This window comes from Enhydra lutris, unplaced genomic scaffold, assembly GCF_002288905.1.
Source record: "Enhydra lutris kenyoni isolate GAN:26980312 unplaced genomic scaffold, ASM228890v2 scaffoldscaffold36, whole genome shotgun sequence".
NCBI lineage: Eukaryota > Metazoa > Chordata > Mammalia > Carnivora > Mustelidae > Enhydra > Enhydra lutris.
The window spans coordinates 17008474-17030702 of record NW_019154120.1 but is presented as its reverse complement, the minus strand read 5'-3'; the positions used below and the strand labels follow the sequence as shown (position 1 = coordinate 17030702).

The 22229-nt window shown below is 47.2% G+C and overlaps 1 protein-coding gene across 9 annotated transcripts in view; it reads left to right on the top strand.

Moving 5' to 3' along the window:
- Positions 1-21567, top strand: part of LOC111154215 (zinc finger protein 532) — a 105518-nt gene extending 83951 nt beyond the window's left edge. For 7 of the 9 annotated variants that reach the window (XM_022513690.1, XM_022513688.1, XM_022513685.1 and 4 more), the window contains 3 exons: positions 15706-15818; positions 17835-17982; positions 19507-20001. In XM_022513690.1, the coding sequence (XP_022369398.1) occupies positions 15706-15818; positions 17835-17982; positions 19507-20001 (756 nt within the window). Of the gene's footprint in view, positions 1-15705; positions 15819-17834; positions 17983-19506 lie in introns of all 9 variants that reach the window. The other 2 variants (XM_022513683.1, XM_022513691.1) reach the window with 2 other exon arrangements.
- The last annotated feature ends 662 nt before the right edge of the window (positions 21568-22229 follow it).

Here is a 22229-nt window from a genome sequence, read left to right as displayed (position 1 = left end):
GAGAAGTGTGTGGTCCTGTGTGCCCCGAAGGGGAGGGAAGGGCAAGCAGTGTTGTTCACACCTATACAGTGGCTGCCGAATGATCTGGGGTGCTCAGGGGCCACCGCGCCCACTTCAGATGGAAAGGAGGCAAAGTCAGAGATGCACAGAAGGAACTAGAAGATGTGGCACTCTGAATCAAAGGTGAAATGACAAGTGGGCGACTCCTTTCCATGTCTGAAATTTATTCACGATTCCATGAGGGACAGAAAATGAAGAAAAATAAAATGCTTTTGAGAAAGATTAATTAGTTATTTAGAAAATGTGACTCAAATAAGAATATATTATTCCAAATTTTGTTTATGGCCAGAATAGATGTTTTTTTGGTTGGTTGGTTTGTTTGTTTGTTTGTTTTTGGAGTCTTAGGAAGATTTGCTTTTAGGGTGAAATGTCTTTATTAGGTCAGGGGTCTGTTATAGCCATTTTAGGAGGCATTTTTCTATAAAATCACTGGAGTTTTCTCCAAACAAGGTTGAAGGCTGCAAGTACTTATTTGCATACACCTAGTTACGTAGTCTAAGAAAAAGACCCGGCCTTCTCTGTTAACTTCTCTTACTACCGCGCTGTGCGTGTTTTCTGATTACACTGTGGGACAGGGCATGTTACCACACACCCCGTTGGATGTTAAGTGTAAAACCCCAAATCCGGGGGTGTACAATAAAATTAATAAGACAGAGTGGTAGGTGGGTGTGTAAATGTTTTGAGCTCCAGTAACCGGACCGGTGGGTTTGTCTCTGGAAGTCTGTTAGGATTTAGGCACTGGTGGGGCCTGAGCTGGAGCTGCTGGGGGTCCTGGTTGGAGCCCCGGAGCTGATAACAGAGCTCGCTAGTAGACCCCCACCCAGCTGCGGGCCTGATCTCTTCAGAGTACAAGTCCGTCTGTCCTGCGTGGACCCTCCCTGTGTGTGTTTAAGGTGGAGTCCAATGCCCTTCTCACATGCACCTTCTCTGTACCTGCTCCGCTGTGCCTCTCCTTGTGGTTCCAGCCATAGAGAGCTGCCCGAGGGCCCTTACATACACCTTTCTTCCTGGACTCTTTGCCTGGTGTGCTCGGGTAGACCGGATTCAGCTAGTCATGGCCGGTAGAAGTGCCCGAGCCTACTCAGCCTCTTTCTATTTCTCCATGCACCTGTGACTGCTGCATTCCAGGCCCAGCGTGGGAATCCCGTCTTCATTGTGTTCTGCCTTTGACCACTGTGAGCTCCTGAGGGCAGGGGACTCCCGGTGCGGAAAAGAAGGAGCCCGTGGAATGAATGAAAGTGCACAGCTGGCCTGCCGTGGTGTGCTGGTTATCTAGGCTGTTGTGACCCTCCGTGTGGCCCAGTCACGGGCGCTACCGATACCAAGTTGTACCTTTGCACTTGAAGTAGGGCGCCTAGGGTGCTCTTCTCAAAAGCCAGCCCCCAGCAAGGCGTGCAAGCAGCTGCTGGTTCGAGCTGAGTGCTGCCCACCACCACGGAGATGTACACGGACATCTGGGCCACTGTGGTACGTTGCTGGAAAGGCCTGCTCTCTCTCATTTTGGAGTCTGAGGAGGATGCCTCGGGCTTTTCCTGTTTATCACTAGAGGCTAAGGCAGCTAAAGCTCCCTGGAGGCTAGGCGGGTGCTGCTGCTGAACGGGAGAAAGACGATTCTCGGCTTGTCTGCTCCGGTGCTGGGAGCTGGGTATCAGGCCCTGCTGGCTTAAGAAGCTTTTTCATGGAAAATATCGCCTGCAGCCAGAGGCTTAATTCCCTCACTGCCACAGATGGAGCAGTTTCCATTCTGTCTGCTTCCACCGCCCCAGACTGATGGCCGCCACAACCCTTCCTCTTATCTGTCAAAGCTCTGTCCCTTCCTGTGCCCATGGGGCTCGGGGAGGAGAGTGGTTTCCTCCCAGACTTGAAGTTCCCAGATCTGCTCTGGGGTTAGGTTTCTCCATCCAATCAGTGCTGAACATGGTCATTAGGCTTTAGAACATTGGTACGATGTTTGGATCTGCTGTATTATGTGGGGAGACTTTTATGTTCCTGTCCAGGATTGCAGCATGGATTTGTGATTTCTTTCTTTCTTTCCGAAAAGAAAAAAATCCAAGTGGCAGACCAGATTTTTAGATTTTAAGAATTTAGTGTAGGAGGGGCGCCTGGGTGGCTCAGTCATTAAGCATCTGCTTCGGTTCAGGTCATGATCCCAAGGTTCTGGGATTGAGCTCCGCATGGGCTCCCTGCTGAGTGGGAAGCCTGCTTCTCCCTCTCCCACTCCCCCTGCTTGTGTTCCCTCTCTGCTGTGTCTCTCACTGTCAAATAAATACAATCTTAAAAAAGAAAAGAATTTAGCATAGGATTCTGTGTCTGAGTTGATACTCCCTCCAAGCCCTGAGCAAGCAGAAAACAATTTCTGCATACTGTTAAGTAGGGGGAGGTGAAAGAAAGAAAAGCCATTCTAGCCATTATTGACTTCTAAGGGACCCTAAAATGGCCCTAGAAGGTAACTGAGAGCTCACGAAACCCCACTCAGTTCAGTTAGTAGATGGGAAGACTTCAGACCCAGAAGGACTGTGGCAGTTTTCAGACTAACTTGTGCCAAGGGCTAGAACCCAGCAGCCCCTCCCTTGACCTCAAGGTCGGAGTGTGGGGTCTCCAGGTTAGGGGTGAGAACAGATCTTATTTGGCAGAAGAAGAGCCAGTGCCCCAGGCGAGACTGGAGCAAGGAGGAAGATTCTGCTGCTTGATTCCATAATTCATTAATTCAGCAAGCCCCATGGCTTTCCTGTGTCCACTGCCCGTGCTGCTGCATGGACGCCTTTGGAAGGGCCGTCAGGGGATAACGTGGGACTCTGTGTGCACAGAGGCCTTTTCTCTTCAGAGCCCCTCAGAGCCTGGGAATTGTAAGGCTGGAAATCAGCACCAAGCAGGCACCCACAGAGGAGCCTTTCAGGGGCTGCATGACGTTTGTCCTCACTCCGGGACGCTGCGCGGTCACGCAGTCTGGGACCTTCAGCCTGAGCAGTTGATGGTGCCGGGCCGTGGGCCCTCATCAGTACGTTTCACCAGACAGCCGGGAGGGTTAGCGTGTGCCCGAGGCCTGGAGTTGGTGGTTTTAGTGGTAGCTCTCGGGATCTTTGTGCTTGCTTGTTGAGCGTATTTACAGACGTCTAACAGATGATCGGATAAAAACCAGTGATTATCTGGAAGAGGGATGTCTGATTTCTTTTGTCTTCTGATTTGTGGAAATAAATGATTGCAGAGGGAGCCAACTCAAGTCTTCAGACACTATGTTTTAGTATCTTTATTCTGTAGTAATATTTGTACTTTTGTAACAGTGATTGGAGGGGACATATCGTTCACAGTGACCTTTTTCCTACTCAGGTTGCTTTTTAAATCAAAAGGGCCAAAAGATGGTATTAAAAATGTTATTAGAAGGGGAAAAAAAAAAACACTGTATTCTTTCTTGTGGTCCCCTCTTAAGGACTGGATTCTCTGAGAACAGAGACAATAGAGAAATATGTGTCCCCCATCTATACGCATGTATCTGAGGAAACAGAGGCTGAGAAGATGGGGCAGACCTTTTTAAGTAGAAGATGGGGAGCGAAGCTGGACCAGACCCAGAAGAAGCTGGCAGCAAAGGTTTTCTCGTACTCATGTGGCCTTTGAGTCCCGAATGTCCTAGAGTCGGTGAAATGTAGCTGCGCAGAGCCCACGGCGCCGCCGCTGCTGTTTCTCTCATTGTGAGTGGGAAGGGTTGCCTGGGGAGGACCTTTAATGAAGTGGGTGTAGGAGCGTGGAGCCGAGTGAGTCTGCTGACAGGGAAGGGACACGGGGTCTGTTTGGGTCTGTACACGGGAGCCCCAGAGCTGCACTGCGTGTCCCCACTGGTCACTTGTGGTAGAAGCAGAGGCCCCGGGCTGACAAATACCCGTGGTGACCCCACGACACCCCAGCAGGCATTTTGGAGTTCTGGCGCCACAGTCCTGGCAGCCTGTCAGAGTGTCTGTCATTCGCTTGGCGTCCCCCTTGCCCCCGGCCCCAGGGTCTGATGTGGCTCCGGGCACAGAGACTGCCGTGGGACACGTTTCTTTCCTATCTGCTCTGGGTTTGGCCTTTCAGTACTCTGCCTCAGTCACGGCTCTGGGTTTTCCTTTTTTGGTTGTATGACGTCATCAGCATACCACCTAGTCCTACAACCAGAAGGTTAGAAGACTGGTTTTGGTTTCGTTTGTTGTTGTTTTATGTTTTTATTTATTTATTTTTAAAGATGTTATTTATTTATTTGACAAACAGAGATCACATTAGGCAGAGAGGCAGGCAGAGAGAGAGGGGGAAGAGGCTCCCTGCTGAGCAGAGAGCCCGATTCGGGGCTCGATCCCAGGACCCTGAGATCACGACCTGAGCCAAAGGCAGAGGCTTAACCCACTGAACCACCCAGGTGCCCCTTATTGTTGTTTTAAAGCCTTATATATTTAATGAGAGAGAGCGTGTGCAAGCCGGGGGAGGGGCAGAGGGAAAGAGAATCGGAAGCAGGCCCCCCACCCAGTGCAAGCCTGATACGGGGCTTGATCTCTCCTGCCTGAGATTGTGACCTGAGCTGACATCAGGAGCCCGTTGCTTAACTGTCTGAGCCACCCAGGCGCCCCTTGTTTGTTGCTGTTTTTAAGCGAGCATAGCAACTAGCTATGGCCACTGTGGCCTCAGTGACCTAGAGACAGTACTCTGATCCTGGCGGTCCCCAGGACATAGCCTGAGCATGCCGTAGGAAAAACAAACCCTTCTTACTTAGCGTCCCAGCTTGTTTTTTTCCTGGATTGATCACCTACTCTGTTAACTAGATTTGGTTCTGACTTACTGAGACTTGGCTCTGTTTTCTCCAAGAGTGTAAGACCGTGGTCTAAATCGGGGTTCTGAAACTATGGTTCACAGGCTGGCCACCCATTTTGTAAATAATTTATTGAAACACAGCCACACCCACTCATTTATGTATCATTGTGGCTGCTTTTGAACTGCAAGGCACAGTTGAGTAGTTGCAACAGACTTTATGGCCTGCGAAGCTTAAAATATTTACTGTCTGGCCCTTTACAGAAAATGTCTGCCAACCTCTGGTCTAAATTTATACTCTGTGTTTAAATATTTCCCCAAAACCACTCCGTTCCAATTTGTAGAAACTTGGATGGTTCAGTACTCAGAGATTGTTTTTCTTGATGATTTCAGACATATGTAGTCTGAGTTTCCTATGCTGTGCTCAGCTCACTACCCATTTATTTGTATATTCTGGGATGTAGTGAGACCAGAAGATCTCGCTTGTGTCCTAGACATTAAATTCACAGTGAGGACTTTAGAATTTACGACCTACAGTATTCCACACTTAGGGGAAGGCTACCTGCCTGTGTAAAAAACCATTTCTCTAGGACAGTGTGGGTGGCTTGGGTAAGCCGGTTTGCTACTTAGAACTTATCCTCGGGGTGCCTGGGTGGCTCAGTCGTTTAGGGTTTGCCATCAGGCTCCCTGCTCGGCAGGAGGCCTGCTTCTCCCTCTCCCACTCCCCCGTTTGTGTTTCCTCTCTCAGTGTCTCTGTCAAATAAATAAAGTCTTAAAAAAAAAAAAAACCCAACAACTTACCCTCTATAACTGTAGGTGGTATCTTGTAAATGGAAAGGGAGTGCCCAGTTTTGTGGGTACACAGTGTTGATATTTGGATCTAAAGTGAATCAATGAAGACCGTGAAATCTCTATGAAGCATTATTTCTTTAATATATATCCTGGTGAAAAGTTTCAGGATCTCTCAGTGAAAATTATACTTTTATTCATGTAATACATATGCTGAGGATGTTATATATTTCTTTAGTGAATTTCTTTTTTTAAAAGCAAGTTTCTTGGGTTGTAATTAATATGCAATCTTAGTACATTTCTGTTCTATAGAAAAGCTCATTTATTTTATGGGGGACGTCGTAGACTCTAGATTTTTTTGGCCTGTTCAGGTTATCAGTCTGTACGGTTTCTCTTTTTCGGTCTTTGCTTTGTCTGGGCACTTGCATATTATAGGGACGAGGCACTATTCTGAAACTGTTTAGAACAGGCCGTTCCTTCGTATTTTGGGAATGTTTAGCTTTCATCATGTTTGTTCTTCTGTGTGTACCCTTTTTTAAAAAATTATATAAATATTTACCAAGTCACAGCATTTGTTATGCTGAAGAAGAAATGATAATAGTTCTTGTCCTACAGATGCTTACAGCTGGGTATAAAAAAGCATAAATATTTTTAAAGCTGCCACTAGTGTGGGCCTTAGAGGAATCACAGGGCGGAATGTAGTTAAAACTAAGGGAAAGGGGCTTCCCATTGAGCTTTCAGCTCAGGCTTTCTGAGGCTCTGACCAGAGCAAGCGATAAAATACAGCAGAGGCTTAAAAGAGGTCAGAGGAAGATGGAGTGAAATTAAAAATTAAAGTTGCACATGATACGTGGACAAGAAGGATTAGAGTCGCCTCTGAGGCCTATGGAAGCAGGGGTTTGAGCATCACCGTTTCTTGGTGAATTGGCTGGGGCTGGGGGATGCCTGGGAAGGCTTCACAGAAGAAATACTACCTTGCGGGACACCTGGGTGGCTCAGTCAGTTAAGCGTCTGCCTTCGGCTCAGGTCATGATCCCAGGATCGTGGGATCGAGTCCCGCATCGGGCTCCTTGCTTGGTGGGGAGCCTGCTTCTCCCTCTGCCTGCTGCTCCTCCCCCTGATCATGCTGTCTCTCTCTGCCTCTCTAACAAATACATAAATAAAATATTTAAAAAAAAAAGAGAGAGAGAAAGAAATACTACCTTGCTACGTACCTGGTGGATGCTTGGGAGGACTTCACCCAGTGTACGAGCGGAGGAGGGGTGTGGCCCAGCCCAGCACGACATCCTAAGTGATGGCTGACAAGTCGTTCCGGAGTGTGACACCCTGGAAGGGCATGGTCGGGGTTGGGATTGGCGAGGTAGGCAAGTCCAAAGACCTCCGTCCCCGAAGGTACAAAGAAGAGGAGAGCTGGCCGAAGGGGCCAAAGGATTTGAGTGGGCCTGGGGGAGAAGGAAGTCTGTCTTTGAAGGGTAAGGGAGGAAGGCGCCATTGTCTTCAGAAGATGTGATGTGAGTGTCTTTGAATGCAGCATTTACGAAGTTCTAGGAGATGCAGTCAGGAGTGGTGCGCAGAGGATTAGATTGTGGACGGTCTTGAAAGCCAAGAAGTGGGGCGCCTGGGTGGCTCAGTGGGTTAAGCATCTATCTTCGACTCAGGTCATGATTCTAGGGTCCTGGGATTGAGCCCCCCATCGGGCTCCCTGCTCCTCGGGAAGCCTGCTTCCCCCTCTCCCACTGCTTGTCTTCCCTTTCTTGCCACGATTCTCTGTCAAGTAAATAAATAAAATCTTTAAAAAATTAAAATTAGAAAAAAAAAAAAAAAAGGAAAGGAAAGCCAAGAAGTTTGGATTTTGCCTCACACCCAAGGAGAGACAGGCGATGAAAACCCATTCACCCTGCCCTCTGTGGTTACAAGGGTGACTCTGTGGCCCCGTGAGGCCCACCCCTCTGCCTGTGTGCTCCCTCCAGCCCCCTTCTCGGGCCTCTGCAGGGCCTCACCACCACACTCGCCCACTGTCCCCTGCATCTTCGCTTTTTCCCAGATTCTCAAAATCCTAAGGTTCACCATGGTGCCTCTTACCCTGACTAAACGGCCTTCCTGACCCACTCGTCTGTCGCCTTTTCCCTCTGCTCCGCTTTACAGCCAACATCCCCGAGATGGCTCTGTGTCTCTGCGCTTCCCACCCTCCTCCCGCTGAGGCGACCCTGTTACTGCCCCCACAGAAACTGCTCGACTAGTTCTGCAGGTCGAGGGACTTGGCCCCAGGGGTCTTGGCTTTCTTAGTGCTGTCGTTTGAGTTGAAGCGGTTGTTGGCTAGGTCCTTCTTGAAATGCTTTCTCTGCTAGCTCGGCCTCTGGGTTCTCATCCTGCCTCACCAGTAGCTTTTTTTGGTCTTTTTCCTCTTTCCAGCCTGTAAATGTTGATGTGACCTTTATTCTCAGAAACCGCTCATCCCGGCCCATGACTTTAAATGCCATCCACAGTCAGCCAGCTCACAGAGTTCTGTCTGTGGCCTGGACCGCTCCCGAGTTGCGTACTTGAATCTAACCACTTAGTTAGCATCTCTGCTTAGATCTCCAATGGGCTTCTTAAATTTAATGTATCCAAAATGTAATTCTTGATTCCTCTCCTTCCCTAAACCTGCTTCTCTCCTATTTTCCTGGTCAGTAACTGGTAACCGTTCTGCCAAGTGCCCAGCCAAGGAATTTGAAGGGATACTTGACGCCCTTCTCTCTCTCCTCTGTCATCTACCGTCAGCCCATCCACAGACCTACCTTTGTGATATACACCAAATCTAATCACTTGTCATCACCTTGACTTTCCAAACCCACAGCACTTCTTCTTTCCCCTGGATTGTCACAGATAGCCTCCTCACTGGTTCTTTCCTTCCACACTTGGCAGCAAGAGTGACCCATATAATTCATTGATCGTATTAGTCCTCTGCTCAAACCCATTGGTATCTTCCTGTCACTCTCATAGATGACCCATTGGTGTCTTTCAGTCACTCTCATAGATGACCCATTGGTGTCTTCCTGTCACTCTCATAGATGACCCACTGGTGTCCTCCAGTCACTCTCATAGATGACCCATTGGTGTCTTCCTATCACTCTCATAGATGACCCATTGGTGTCCTCCAGTCATGCATCATGGAGGACGCAGAGTCCCCACGACCTGTGGTCTTGCTCTGACCTCCTCACCTGACACTGTTTTCAGTCTTTACTCTCTAGAAACCATGGAAAGGATATGGTCGGGACAGTTCACTAGAGAAAGATAAGTGGGTCAGGAATGTATAGATAGATGTCCAGCATCCCCAGGTCTTAAGGAAAAAACAAAACAAAGTGCAGTACAGTCTTTTTATCTACCATTTTGGTAGAGTCGAATGGTGATCTGTAAGACTTTCGGCAAATAAGCCCTGACTTACAACAATAGGAGGTTCCTTTTTGAGGACAGTTTGGCAAGAAGTGTCGAGCCTTAACATTTTTCATGGTTTCTAGACTAGAAAGACTTTTAGAAATTCCTATCACAGAAGTAGTTGGTTGACGACAGAAATTTTTGCCTATAATTACCGAAGATTCGAAACAACCTAAATCATTGATGAGAGATAGTTAAATAAGTTGTGGCCCATTTATACAACAGAATACTACGTTGTGTTAAAAACACAGAAACATCAAAATATGCGCAGCTGTGTGTGAAAAAAATCACGTTACAAATTAAGGTGTATAACATAGACTCTTAAATGCACATGAATGTGGATTTGGAAGAGAAACAGGAAGGATATATAGCTGGAGATTGACAGTAGTTACCGCAGTCAGTGACATTCAAGGCAGTCTATTCTCATCTATTTTCCAATGTGTAATTTTTATAATTAGCAACAGTAAGGGAAAGAAAATGAAGGCTGGGTTACCCGGATGCACCATATATACTTCTCTTTGAAATGGAAGCTGCTGGGGGCGCCTGGGTGGCTCAACCCATTAAGCGTGTGCCTTGGACTCAGGTCATGATCCCGGCGTCCCGAGATCGAGCCCCATGTTGGGCTCCCTGCTCGGCCGGGAGTCTGCTTCTCCCCCTTGCACTCCTCCTGCTTGTGCTCTCTCTCTCTCAAATAAATAAATAAATAAAATCTTTAAAAAGGAAAAACGAAATGGAAGCTGGGGCAGGAGTTCCTTCCGTATCCCAGTCCCTTTGTCACCACCCCCCTGGCCATAATAAGCAGTACACCTGTCTGCAGACGGCGCCTTCTCTCCAGTCCCGCAGGAAGACTTGTCCTTCCTTCCTGTCTGAATTCTCCCTGCCCTCTGACCCCTCTGGCCTCTGTCTTCAGTAGCTTCGTTTGTCCACCGGCTCTTATCAGAACTCCGACTTGCGCAGGTCTGCCCCGGCTTCGCGCTGGCTGTGTGTCCAGCACGGGACCCGAAATGTGCTCCTCTAGATTACTTTACAGAACCTGCTTATATTTTTCCAGTAGATAACTGTGTTTTCAGTTATTCTTTCCTTGACTGATTCACACGATAAACATTCGCGGAGCACTTTCTGTGTGCCGAATGCCAGGGGTATAGAGATGAGCGATTTACGGCTTCTGTTTTCCAGGCGCTCGCTCGGCACTGAGATGCCTCCCGAAATAGAAATGAAAAACCAGAAACTCGTGGAGTTCCAGGTTTTTCCTCGGAGGGAAAGGTACACTATATAAGTAGGTTGTCTTGTCCACTCAAAGTCTTACCGTCACACCCCCTCAGAGAAACGCACGTTACCCCACAAGGAGGTGCTCCTGGCCACCCTGCAGGACGGCCACGGGGAGGGCGGCAGAGCAGCTGGCGGAAATGCCAGGTGCGGCCGTTCTGGGAAACAGGTGGACAGTTTTGTGCTTATTTTACCCTGGGGCTCAATCATCTCACTCCCAGGGAGAAATAAGGGCATATGTTCACGCCAAACCCTGTACGTGCCCGTTTGCAGGGGCTTTAATTCCTAAGTCCCCAAAGCTGGAAACAACCGAGATGTCTCTCACCGGGGGAGCGGATCAACGGAGCGAGCGCGGAGGTCGCGTGGAGCAGGCCCCGCGGTGGGAAGGGACGGGCTGCGCATGCGCCCAGCGGCCCGGCTGGATTGCACGTGTTCTGCCCCCGAAAGGAGCCGGACTCGAGAACCACGTGCTAGAGTACATGCTTCCATCTGTAGGACGAATGGAAGAGACAAAACGAGGGGAGAGGAAAGAAGACAGAGCAGTGGGTGCCCAGAGCTGTAAAGGGGCACATGGGAATTTTAGGGCTGATGCAACTGCTCTGTCAACTTTGTATCTATTTGTCGAAATTTCTAGAATCATATGTGAAAAACAGTGGGGTTTACATTGTATAAGTTATACCTCAGTACACCTGGCTGAATTTTTTTTTTTTTCCTGAGGCAACAGAAGAACATCTTTTTGCTATGGGCTATATTCACATTTTCCCACAATCTAAACAATATGAAGGCATCGGGCAAAAAGCCTCATTCCTGCCCTTGCCACCCACCAGCGCTAAGTGTCTTACCTATCTTGAAGTGTCTCTGTGCAGGTATCCTCAGAGATGCATACATGTCCTTGTTTTTATTTCTTTCCCATGCAGAACACAGCTCATGAATCTGATTTTCTGCAGCAGCTGCTTCTCCATATAGTGTATGTTTTATAGTGCATCAGGATCTGCCATTCTTTTCCACAGCTGCAAGGCAAGAATGTAGCTGTCGGTGTGCATATAATTCATTTAACCAGCTCTCCCTTGGTGGAGCCAGATTTTTTCCCATCTTTCCCCATCACACGCAGTGCTGCCCCAAAGAGCCTTGTCCACACTGTCTGTCCTGCTGTAGTGCTTCTGTTGGAAACAGCTCTCATGCATGTGATCTCTCAGGGAACAGTTGGAGCCTAACATGAATTCTCAGTTTGCACATGTGTGTTATCACCCTTGAGAAACACTAGGTGAGCATAGAAAATCATGGAACGGAGTCACGTAGGAATACACAAAACACGCATGCACTCACCTTAGACTGCCATCAGCGACTTCCTCTCCCCATTGAGTCACACTGGTGCACACCCCAGGTTACGCCTTCCCTCTGACCCTCCAATCTCTGGTAACCCTCCTTCTCCACTTCACAAAAGCCCAGCAAGCCGCAACCCCCGGTGCGTCCTTCCTGGGCATCCTGCTTGAGTCTGTGCTCTGCCATTTTTACTAGGTGTGTCACTGACAGGGTTTGAGTGTTACACCCCTGACTTCCATTTTTGCCAGAAGCCCTGTGGTTTTTCTTGCTTGATTTTGTGTTGTGCAAATGACCCATGATACATGTGTGTTGTGTTACACAGAACTGACTGTACCGCGTGCGGGTGTATCTGTAGACTAGATTTCCAAGTGAAGAAGGGCCCACGGTTTTAGTTCTGTCCAGTGGGATTACTGCTATGATAGGCTGAAGTTTGTACAGGTGGTTGGGGTTTTCCTTTTTCGTAGGAAGTGTTTATGATAGAGCTGAAGGGTGTGTTGTCATCATGGCTTGGGAATCACTCTGCTCCCTTTCGTCCTGAATCTGTGGAAGGGTTTGGATGTCTGATGGGAGTTGAGGAAGCTCTTCGAGTGTCGTTGGGAGGCTGATAACCTCGTGGAAACAGGAATCGCAGAACAAGGCCAAGTGCATGTCTGGCCAGCGGAACGTCTCCCTCTACTTCTTGAGAGTCTCTTGAAACAAAAAGAGGGCTTCAAGCCAAGACACAAGACACAAGCTATCAGAATGGGAAGTGTCCGGTGTGTGAGCCCGTGACATTTCAAACACATTCACCAAGTACTACGCAGAAAGAATGGCCTTCAGAGGTGTTGTAAATCCCAGAGCTCAGAACTTGAGCCCAGAGTGAGGGCACTAGGAAGACATATGCTAAGAGGAGCTGATGCTTTCTTTTCTAAAGAATGTGAAGGCAAAAGAGTCAACAATCAGAGATTAGGGAGAACGTTTGGGAAAGGTACCCAAGTGTTTGTTTTATTTGGTATTTAAAGTTTTCAAAAATTTTCAGACTCTCCCAGCTATCCTTCCACTACTTCTTCAGAGAGTTCTATTTAAAAACAAAATAATTCATAATTGAGTGGGAAAACCTGACTGCAAGAAGTCCACTCAGGGCCCTGGTTCCCTCAAAATCCGCTCATGCTACTGGAACCAGAGGAGGTAAATGACCTTATCAGTCTTGAAAACTGAGTGACAATAGACTATGCTTTTTCTTTTTTTTTTTTTTTTTAAAGATTTTATTTATTTATTTGACAGAGAGAGATTACAAGTAGACAGAGAGGCAGGCAGAGAGAGAGAGAGAGAGAGAGAGAGAAGCAGGCTCCCTGCTGAGCAGAGAGCCCGATGCGGGACTCGATCCCAGGACCCTGAGATCATGACCTGAGCCGAAGGCAGCGGCTTAACCCACTGAGCCACCCAGGCGCCCAGACTATGCTTTTTCAATACAGTTGTTTTTTCCCCCATTTTTGTTTGGTTGATAAAATTGCTTTCTGTGTCAGAAAGTGGCTTCAGTATTGTAATACTGAAGAGGTAGAAGTTAGGAAAATAAATTAGATACAGCACCTTTAAATAAGTTAGTATTTAAAATTTAACAAAGAATGAAGTAATTTGCTTTCTTAGGTAATGGGAATGTGGCAGTCTGATCTGGAGACTGGTGTTTAAGCCTGTGATTTTCTTGTCACCACTGATTTTGAAACCCTGCTCCATTGTTTGGGGATTGCACGGCTCGCTTCTGCATTTTTTTTTTTTTTTCCATAAAGACATTGGAAAAGAAGAGTATCTCACACATTGTCAACTCTTTTTGAAAATAGTAATTACTGATTCAGCTAGGCTGCTTTCATTTACTGTGTTACCTACTGAGGACTTCTTGACTGATATTTCTCTATTAAAATTTTGATTTGATATTAATATTATGACACCATAACAAGAAATGGAATTTCAAACCCTTCATCTTAGTGGAGAATCCATTTGCATTCCTCTGAGGCCTCTTGTCCTGTTGGATGGTTAGAAAGCTATATGTCAGTTCTCTACTTACTTTATGGTTATTTGCTATAACTGTCTTATTTTTAGAAAAATGTCTTGTGTTTTAACTCTTCCAGGATCTTAACATTGTCCATCTTATAGATACAAAATTCTGCAGGAATTAGATATTAATAGATATTTCAGTACCTTCTTTGAAACACAGGACTACTCACGCCTGACTGTTCTTAAAACTCTATTCTTTTTAAAAAAATTTTTTTAAAGATTTTTTTTTTTTTTAATTTGACAGAGATCACAAGTAGGCAGAGAGAGTGGGGGGGGGGAAGCAGGCTCCCTGCTGAGCAGAGAGCCCAATGCGGGGCTCGATCCCAGGACCCTGAGATTATGACCTGAGCCAAAGGCAGAGGCTTAACCCACTGAACCACCCAGGTACCCCTTAAAACTCTATTCTGAAGAACCTGAGTGTGGCTCAGAGGGATTAGCTGGTTATTCCTTTGTTTCCCATCCTCCCTGCCCCCCCCCCCAAGATTATTCTCATAATATCCCAGATCACACGCTTAGGAAAACGATCAAAGCCATGGTAGGACTCCATCTTAAGCATGGAGAAGAAACTTCCCCTCTGTCTAGGTTTTTGAGCACTTACATACCAATGTGCTTCATTTAAAAGACGTAGTTTCCACTTTTAAAATGAAAGTGGATATGTAACTTTATCGTTATTCATAAAAGAACACTTTTTGAGGATTTCTCTGTGCCCCAAGGACTGTGCTCCCTCTTTCATTCCCCACCCATCCCCCCTTCCCCAGCACCCTCTGAGGAAGGCCCTGGGGCGATCCCCAACTCTAGTTCGGGGAGTGGATGTTTATGGAGAAACTTTCCCAGGATCACATGGTTCGACTTGTGAGCAGTAGAGAGAAGGCGGCAGCCCATTCCTGGGTCACCAGAGCCAAGCTCCGGCACTTAAATAGATAGGTTGGCTTACTAGTTTGAGTTAAGGGCATATCTGTCACGTGATGGGTGTAAAAACATTGTTTAAAAATATTTATCATTTCTTTAATCACTTAGCCCGCAATTGCTGCTTACCTCTTCTTATTGTCAAAAATAGCGGTATTATTTCACACGAGACCTTGTTCATTATTCTTTAGCCTGATTTTCCAGGAGGGTCCTGCCAGATGCTCCATTCATGAGGCTGGCAGTTACTTCTTGATCTGATTTCCTCGTGAAACGACATTGTTTGATTCCAGACTGCAGTGCGGACAGTACCCAAAGAATGTGTTTTAGGGTTAAGCTGCCTAATTTTGCTTCAAAGGTTCTTCGTGAGAATCTTTTGAATGAGCACAAGTATTATCATAGCCAAAGTCACTTTTCACTTTGACTTTTGTATCTCTTGAGATCTTTCTCTGGCCCTCTCACCGTCCCTCAGCCCCCGTGCACACTCGGCCTTGCACACGTGCACACACATGCTGCAGACACTAGTGGTGGCTTCCATGAAGTAGTTTCACATTCTTGTGTTCTTGGAATAACTAAATGGTATTATTCAAGAGGCCTTTTGGAAAACTCTTCTCTTATGGTAGGAATCGTTAGTCGGTGAGGTGGGCGGGGACTCACGATGTTGAAAATCAGCTAGAGATTTAATTGAAAGTGGAGCAGTGGATGAATTAGCATTCTTTCTGGATCTATAGCATTTAATGGTTTTTATCTGGTATTTATTGAAGTGTTCTGCTTTCATATAATGTCTGCTATATGAAATGGTAAAAATAACATTTATATCTCTTTTGCAAAGAAAATGGGATGTTTTAAAAAATGCAGAGGTTTCTGCTGAATCAACACTGTAACCGTTTTGAGAAAAAAATGTAATATTTTACTCTTATGATAACGTTTCTCTCATTCTCTAGAAATTAATTAGCCCCTGCGTGGTTACCCCAGCCTTGGCCCTCCTTTTTATTAGGTTTTAAGAAGAATCTTTTCGTGTTGTTGTTGTATTGCTTAAATGGTGTTGCTTATTATAACTTGAACTATTATGAAAGCATTCTTAATTTTTAAGGCGATTCGGGTTTTGTTCTCTTAAGTGACCCTGTATCTCTTTTTCTCCTACTGAAGCAAATGAAAAAACACCCTTGCCGCCAGTGTGACAAATCTTTCAGCTCCTCACACAGCCTGTGCCGTCACAATCGGATCAAGCACAAAGGCATCAGGAAAGTTTACACCTGCTCGTAAGTCGTGATTTCTAACGTGGGAAGCGCAGGGAAATTAACAGCGGAAATGTTCAGGTTTTTCAAATGTTGCCATTAACATTCCATTTCTCTGCTGTAGTTTTTGTAGATTTCCATTTTCAGCCGTATTCTCTTGTTTTGACATACGGTTTCTTGACTGGGTTGTAACACTTAAAAAAAAAAGTCAAATAAATAGGAGTAGCCTCTTGCCTACCCCGTATGCTCCTGGGGATATACAGCTTTGTTGTCCAGAGCTGTGTATCTCCTATACCTGAGCATCTTGGAGAAGTGGTTGATTTGCAGGCACACATTTGAGTGAGATGCTTTTTGGTCATGAGAGGCCCAGGGAGCTGCCAGCAGTCATTGGCAGGTTGGTTGTCTGGTTGGCTGGTTCACAGCAGACTCTGATAGCGCCTGGTCGTGGAGTCAGTCCGAGGCTGGCCTCTTTCCTCGTGCAGGACAGCCTTTTCTCAGCACATGCTTTCGGCAAAGAGACCAAATTCCAGGAATTGAGTGGGCCAGGACACTGAGTGGACGGTAGAGCCGCTCTGGACCTCCACGAGCTCTTTCCTTGTATGTGACTTCTTGTATCCTTAGTGGAAAAGTTTAGCACCTGCTCAGCCAGAGTGTGCCTCGAGTGAATTGGTATAACTTCTCCTAAAAGAGAGGACTGACGGACGCAGAAGCCGTGTGGCCACGTGATGCGTGTGACATGACCAGGCACAGGGTATCATGTGGCTCGGGACGCTCGTGAAGGTTGGCTGTGGGTTCGGCGGGGCTTCGCTGTTCTCAGTTAGCTAGGGGAGGTTTCTTGGGTAGGGAGACTGGGACACCGACCCGCCTTCGGTGAGATTGAAGCTGGGAGTGATTTTGGTGAGGTGAGAACATCCCGTGACTAAGGCCTGCGCATGTGAGACCGCATTGCTAGGGTCAGAGAATTTACCAGGAAGCCCTGGCCGAGAGGAAGGTGGAAAGGGAGTCTGGCGTGGCTTTGTCCTTCCTCAGAGAGGTTTGTGTCTTTCTCGTGGGAGTCACTGTGAGGCCGTGAGGTGCTTGGATTGTCTGGCGGATTTCCTTTATTCTGTGGTGTTGGTGCCGGTTCCCGAGGCTGTCCCAGGAGCGGGCCTCGAACACGAGATCATTGGGTGTGGGGCCAGTTATTACAGAATGTCCAGAACCCTTTGATTCTGCGTAAGGGCCCAAGGTGCTGTGCACACCCGTTCACCGAAGCGGTTTTCTTCTTGTGTGCCTTACAGCATCTGTAGTCACTGTGGCCATTAACTTTGTCTATTTTTGTCCATTCATTAAGAAAATGGTGACTTCCTACCTTCTAAAGGAAAAACTAGTCATAATCTACAGGTTTGGGGTTTTTTCTCCCACACAAGGGGAAGTGAAAAAAGAGTGACCTATTTTGGATATCATTGCGTTTCCTACTTTTTAGTCTACTGAATGAACCCATGAGTTTGAGCCCTGTGACACCGTGTTTGTGTCTTGGTGAGGAATGTGACAGGGCTAGACACCCTGTCTTCTCTTTGTTACGGCAGCTTGGACAGGAATCCTTAACATCCACATGAAGGAATCAGCGAGGGACTTTTTTCATATTAAAGTATGTCTTACGACATAAATTCTGAGAGAACACTGAGTCATTGTAAAGAAAACTTTTGAAATTTGATATTCTCTACTTCAAAATTAAAGCCCTCTGGAATTATAAATTAAGTACTACCTCAACTGAACCTAGACAGGAATTACTTTATCTGAACTGAATTAGGCCGGTCCCATGAGAACGCAAAAAAGCGACAGAAAGCCTTTTACAAAGGCTGCAAAAACTTTTCTCACAAATTGGACACCGAGTCACAGTGAAATTGCTGTTTCCTTTCGGACCAGTGGTGTCCATGCAGATCATCCTGACCCCACGGAGCATTCCGCTGGCTGGTGGAGGTCTTGCCTCGGTGAGCGGACTCTTCAGCGTGGGTGACTTTCCAGCAGGCAGGTGACCTCCTTGTCTTTGCTCCACAGGCACTGCCCAGACTCCAGGCGCACCTTTACGAAACGGTTGATGCTGGAGAAACATATCCAACTCATGCACGGTATTAAGGATCCTGACTTGAAAGAAATGACAGAAGCCACCAATGAGGAGGAAACAGAAATAAAAGAAGATACCAAGGTCAAACATCGCAGATGTTCTCTTTACAGTGACGTTGTGTTGACTTGCTTTTTCCATTCATGCTGTTCACTTTAAATTTTTTTAAATCCAAGCCTATGCATGGAGGTATAGCATAATAGGTCATCTCTCTGCACACCCATTCTGATCTTTCATCTTGCTCTACGAGCTGTTAAGTTTCTTCTGTCTCTTTCCAGAAAGAGCTTTAGGGATCTCCTTACGTATATACATTACAGAATTTTGTGTGGACTCACGTAAACGGTCTCTTAGCCAGAGGGAACGTAGGAAGCTAGGTTCTATCTTGTTGGAGGTGTGTCGGTTGTGAAAGGTACCTAAGAAAAGTGAAGAGATTCTTCTTTGTTTCACTTTGTCATAGTAAGAGAGAAAGTCACAGATCTGCCGTGTCCTTAGGTCAGTGGGTAGTGAACTTGATTCAGACAACTGTGTATATGTTAGCCTGTGTGTGCCAAGTGCTATTCGAGGAGGGGCAGTCCGGCAGACGTGTAGGGAGATCTGCTGTCTTTGGCACTGGCCTAGGTCTGGGATGTACCTGGGAGACAGCCTCTGCGTGCGTCCAAGGAGTTAATCACCGAGTAAAGCCGAGTCAGAGTACAAGCCGTACCGGAGTCGCATTGACTTGTAATCTTTTCCCCTCGACGGATGGGGTTGGGCCGGACTTACAGAATCTTTGTTCAGGGGCAGCTTCAGGCCAAGGCTGTGTGTGAGTGTGCCCCGTCAATGGGCCGAAAAGATGGGCCACTGAGCAGGGAGGAGGGAGTGTCCCTCTTTCAGAGCGCTGGAAGCGTGAGGGATCAGAGTTAGAAAGCCAGAAGGGAAGGGGAAAAGCATGGCTGGCAGGTGAGCCATGTGACAAAGGGGAGTGAGTGTGCAGGGGAGCTCAGGAGCTGGACCAGCTGGGCCTTCCAGCGCCTTCCGTGCCAGTCCCAGAAAAGGTGATACCCTGGCATTTCTCTGCCGGCTCCTGCCTCTCTCCACACCACCTGCCGGCTTGGCTGTCCCCTCGGCTTCCCCGGGCCCGGCGCCCGGCCCTCCGCACAGCAGGCCTCTGTTGGAGTGTCACGGTCCCTGGGGCCATCCATGATGGTGCAGGGGAGCCTCCCAAACCCCCGTCTCGTCCCAGCCCCATTCCATGGCCTGCTGTGTCTTCCTGGGGTCTGACCGACAGCCGATCTCCTGGCTTGTGGTTTTTGGTCCCGCTGTGTCAGAGCCAGCATTCTGGGGGGCCAGGGACTCATTTGTCCTCTGTGGGGTCCCACAGCTGCCGTGATGCCTGGGAATGTAGGAGCTCGGGTCCTGTGTGTGCAGCAGATGAAAGGCAGGAGCCCCAGGGGAGCAGGGTGTGTGTGGGGGAGGTGAGTAGACACGCAGCTGTAGGAAGTCCCAAATCCTGAAACCCACAGTCCTTGCTGCCCTCGCAGCTCTAAAGCCCGAGGAGAACCGGTCGTGGATCCCCCATGGGGTGGAACGATTTTCACTCGTGTCGTCCCTTTTATTCTTCTCTTCAAGGTTCCCAGCCCCAAGCGGAAGTTGGAAGAACCAGTTTTAGAGTTCAGACCTCCCAGAGGGGCAATTACCCAGCCACTGAAAAAGCTCAAGATCAACGTTTTCAAGGTTCACAAATGTGCCGTGTGCGGCTTCACCACTGAAAACCTCCTGCAGTTCCACGAGCACATCCCGCAGCACAAGTCGGACGGCTCGTCCTACCAGTGCCGGGAGTGCGGCCTCTGCTACACGTCGCACGTGTCCCTGTCCAGGCACCTCTTCATCGTGCACAAGCTGAAGGAGCCGCAGCCCGTGTCCAAGCAGAACGGGGCTGGGGAAGAGAACCAGCAGGAGAACAAGCCGAGCCCCGAGGACGAGTCGCCCGACAGCGCCGTGTCCGACCGGAAGTGCAAAGTGTGCGCAAAAACGTTTGAAACTGAAGCTGCCTTAAATGCTCACATGCGGACACACGGCATGGCCTTCATCAAGTCCAAAAGAGTGAGTTCGGCCGAGAAATAGCCACAGCCCTTCCGTAAGGAAGATCCCTGTCCACATTGGAAGAAAAGAGACATTTTTGTTACAGAAAGTTTGCAGTATAATAGAGTTAACAGTACTGTCTAGGCTGTTGCAATATATTCTCTCCGAGTGTCCCTTCCTCACCTGGTCGTGTACATCCTCGATAAGTATTAAAACAGTATTTGAGTTTAAAAGAGTTTGTATATATTTAAATGAATAACTTTTTTATACTCTTTGTTACATGTTTGTATCAGTATTTAGTGGAAGATGTTTTGAGGTCTTTTTTTTTTTCCTTTTTTTGGTTTTTTGGGTTTTTGGTGTTTTTTTTTTTCCTTTATTCTTTTCTGGGTTAGAATTTTTCTTTTTGTACTGTTTTCTTTTAAAATAGAGTTCTTAGTAACAGGGGCAGTTCCTGAATTCAAATAAACCATTTTGTATGTTACCAATTTGAACGGGGTAACTAACTCCAGGCTAAAATAAGGCCTTTTTTAGTGTTTTTAATTTTTAGAATTCACTACATAAATTGTAGGTATCGTGGGTCTCAAAAACACTAGGGACTTTTAAGTGTCTTAGCACTACCCTCAACGTGCCTGCTCTGAGTCGGCCAGTGCTCCTCTGACATGTCACCACACCCCTGGCGTGTCCAGGCCACGCCAGACGGTGTGGAAACCAGCCCGGCAGGTAGCTTCCCTTCCCAGTGGCGGATTCAAAACTTCGGCCCGAACTCCAGGAAGGAGCGTGCATTTCCCTTAATTCCACTGTAGAATGGGGAAGGAAGGGTATCCCCGAGAGAAGAGCCAGAGGCCGGTGGTCTTCTGGGCGGATTTTTGCGAGGCTGGCCGAGAGAGCACAAGGTTGTCAAGTCGCCCAAGGGCTGGACTACTGTAAAAACTTACACACTTGTCGTTAGACCAATAGATTTCTACAGTCGAGTTTTTTTGTCATGTAATTTATTAACTCTTACAAAGACACAACTAAAAATACCAAGTATTTCTCTGGCTCTTGACAGGAAAAAAAAAAAAATCACAGTTGACTTAATAACCCTTTGCCGTCTAAAGAGTTGGCGTTTCCTGTTCTGGGTGCTACTGCCAGACGTCCCGGTACTTGGAGTTGGGATGCTCTACTTCCGCCGCCGACCTGTCAGTGCAGCAGGGGCGGGGCGCGATGGGCTGGGCGGTCACGCACTGAGCCACCGGGCTCCGGTTCGGTCGTTTCAATAAGCATCTTCAATATCAGTGGTTCTGCTGCCTCGAAACACAGCAGGGCTCCTCCCCTGTCCCATTTATAGTTCTCTGGGAGAGTTCTATCTTTCCGTTTTGGGTTTTTTTTGTGTGTGTTTTCATTTGCATTTTATATCTTGTATTTATCCCCTAAACACGTTTTGTACTTTTTTTTTCTTTTTTTAAGAAAAGAAACTCGTTTGTGTATATATAGATATTTGCATGATATACTGTAGTCGACGTTCGGTTCCTCGGAAGGTCTTGCTGCTGTCAGGTGTTACGCACTACGTCCGTCATAACTGTATTAAACACATTTCATATGTAAATAAACATGGGACATTGGCCCTTGCGCTTCTGTGAGAGAGTTATTGATGGGGGGCGGTGGTCTGGCATCTTCATGAAGTTGAAGAAGTGCTTGATGGCAGGAACAGGCTCCACGATATTGCAAAATTCCTCCTCCTGCCCCACCCCCCACCTCTGGAAGAAAGACATATTCGTTCTCATTGGCAGTCAGCCCTTTGTCACTTTCTCGTGGACTCCATCGATTCATGGTTATAATGCAAGGGCGTGATTAAAGGATTCCTACACTTGAAATTCCATTGCTGTTTCTTGTTATATTTATACTTGTATTGCTCTGCGTTGTATCATAGCACTCTCATGTGTTTCTGCATATGAACCTTGCAATAAACCTGTGTGGTGGGTTGCACGGTCTTCATAGTCTAGTTTTACAGTCGAGGAAGCTGAGCTCAGATGCAGTTCTTTGCCTAAGCCCCCACAGCGGGGAAGCGGCTTCACGTATTAGAACCCAGATATTCTTGCTCTAAATCGTAGTGCTCTATGTGTTTATGTACATATTGACAAATATTCATTTATTCAACAAATAAAAAGTATGTGCAAAACACGATACTAGAATTTTTGTTTGTGGCACTATGGCTTTTTATCAGATAAAGTGGAAGCCTTTCTAAAGCACCCAGAAATGCTTGCCGGTATGAAGTTAGCATCCATAAATGC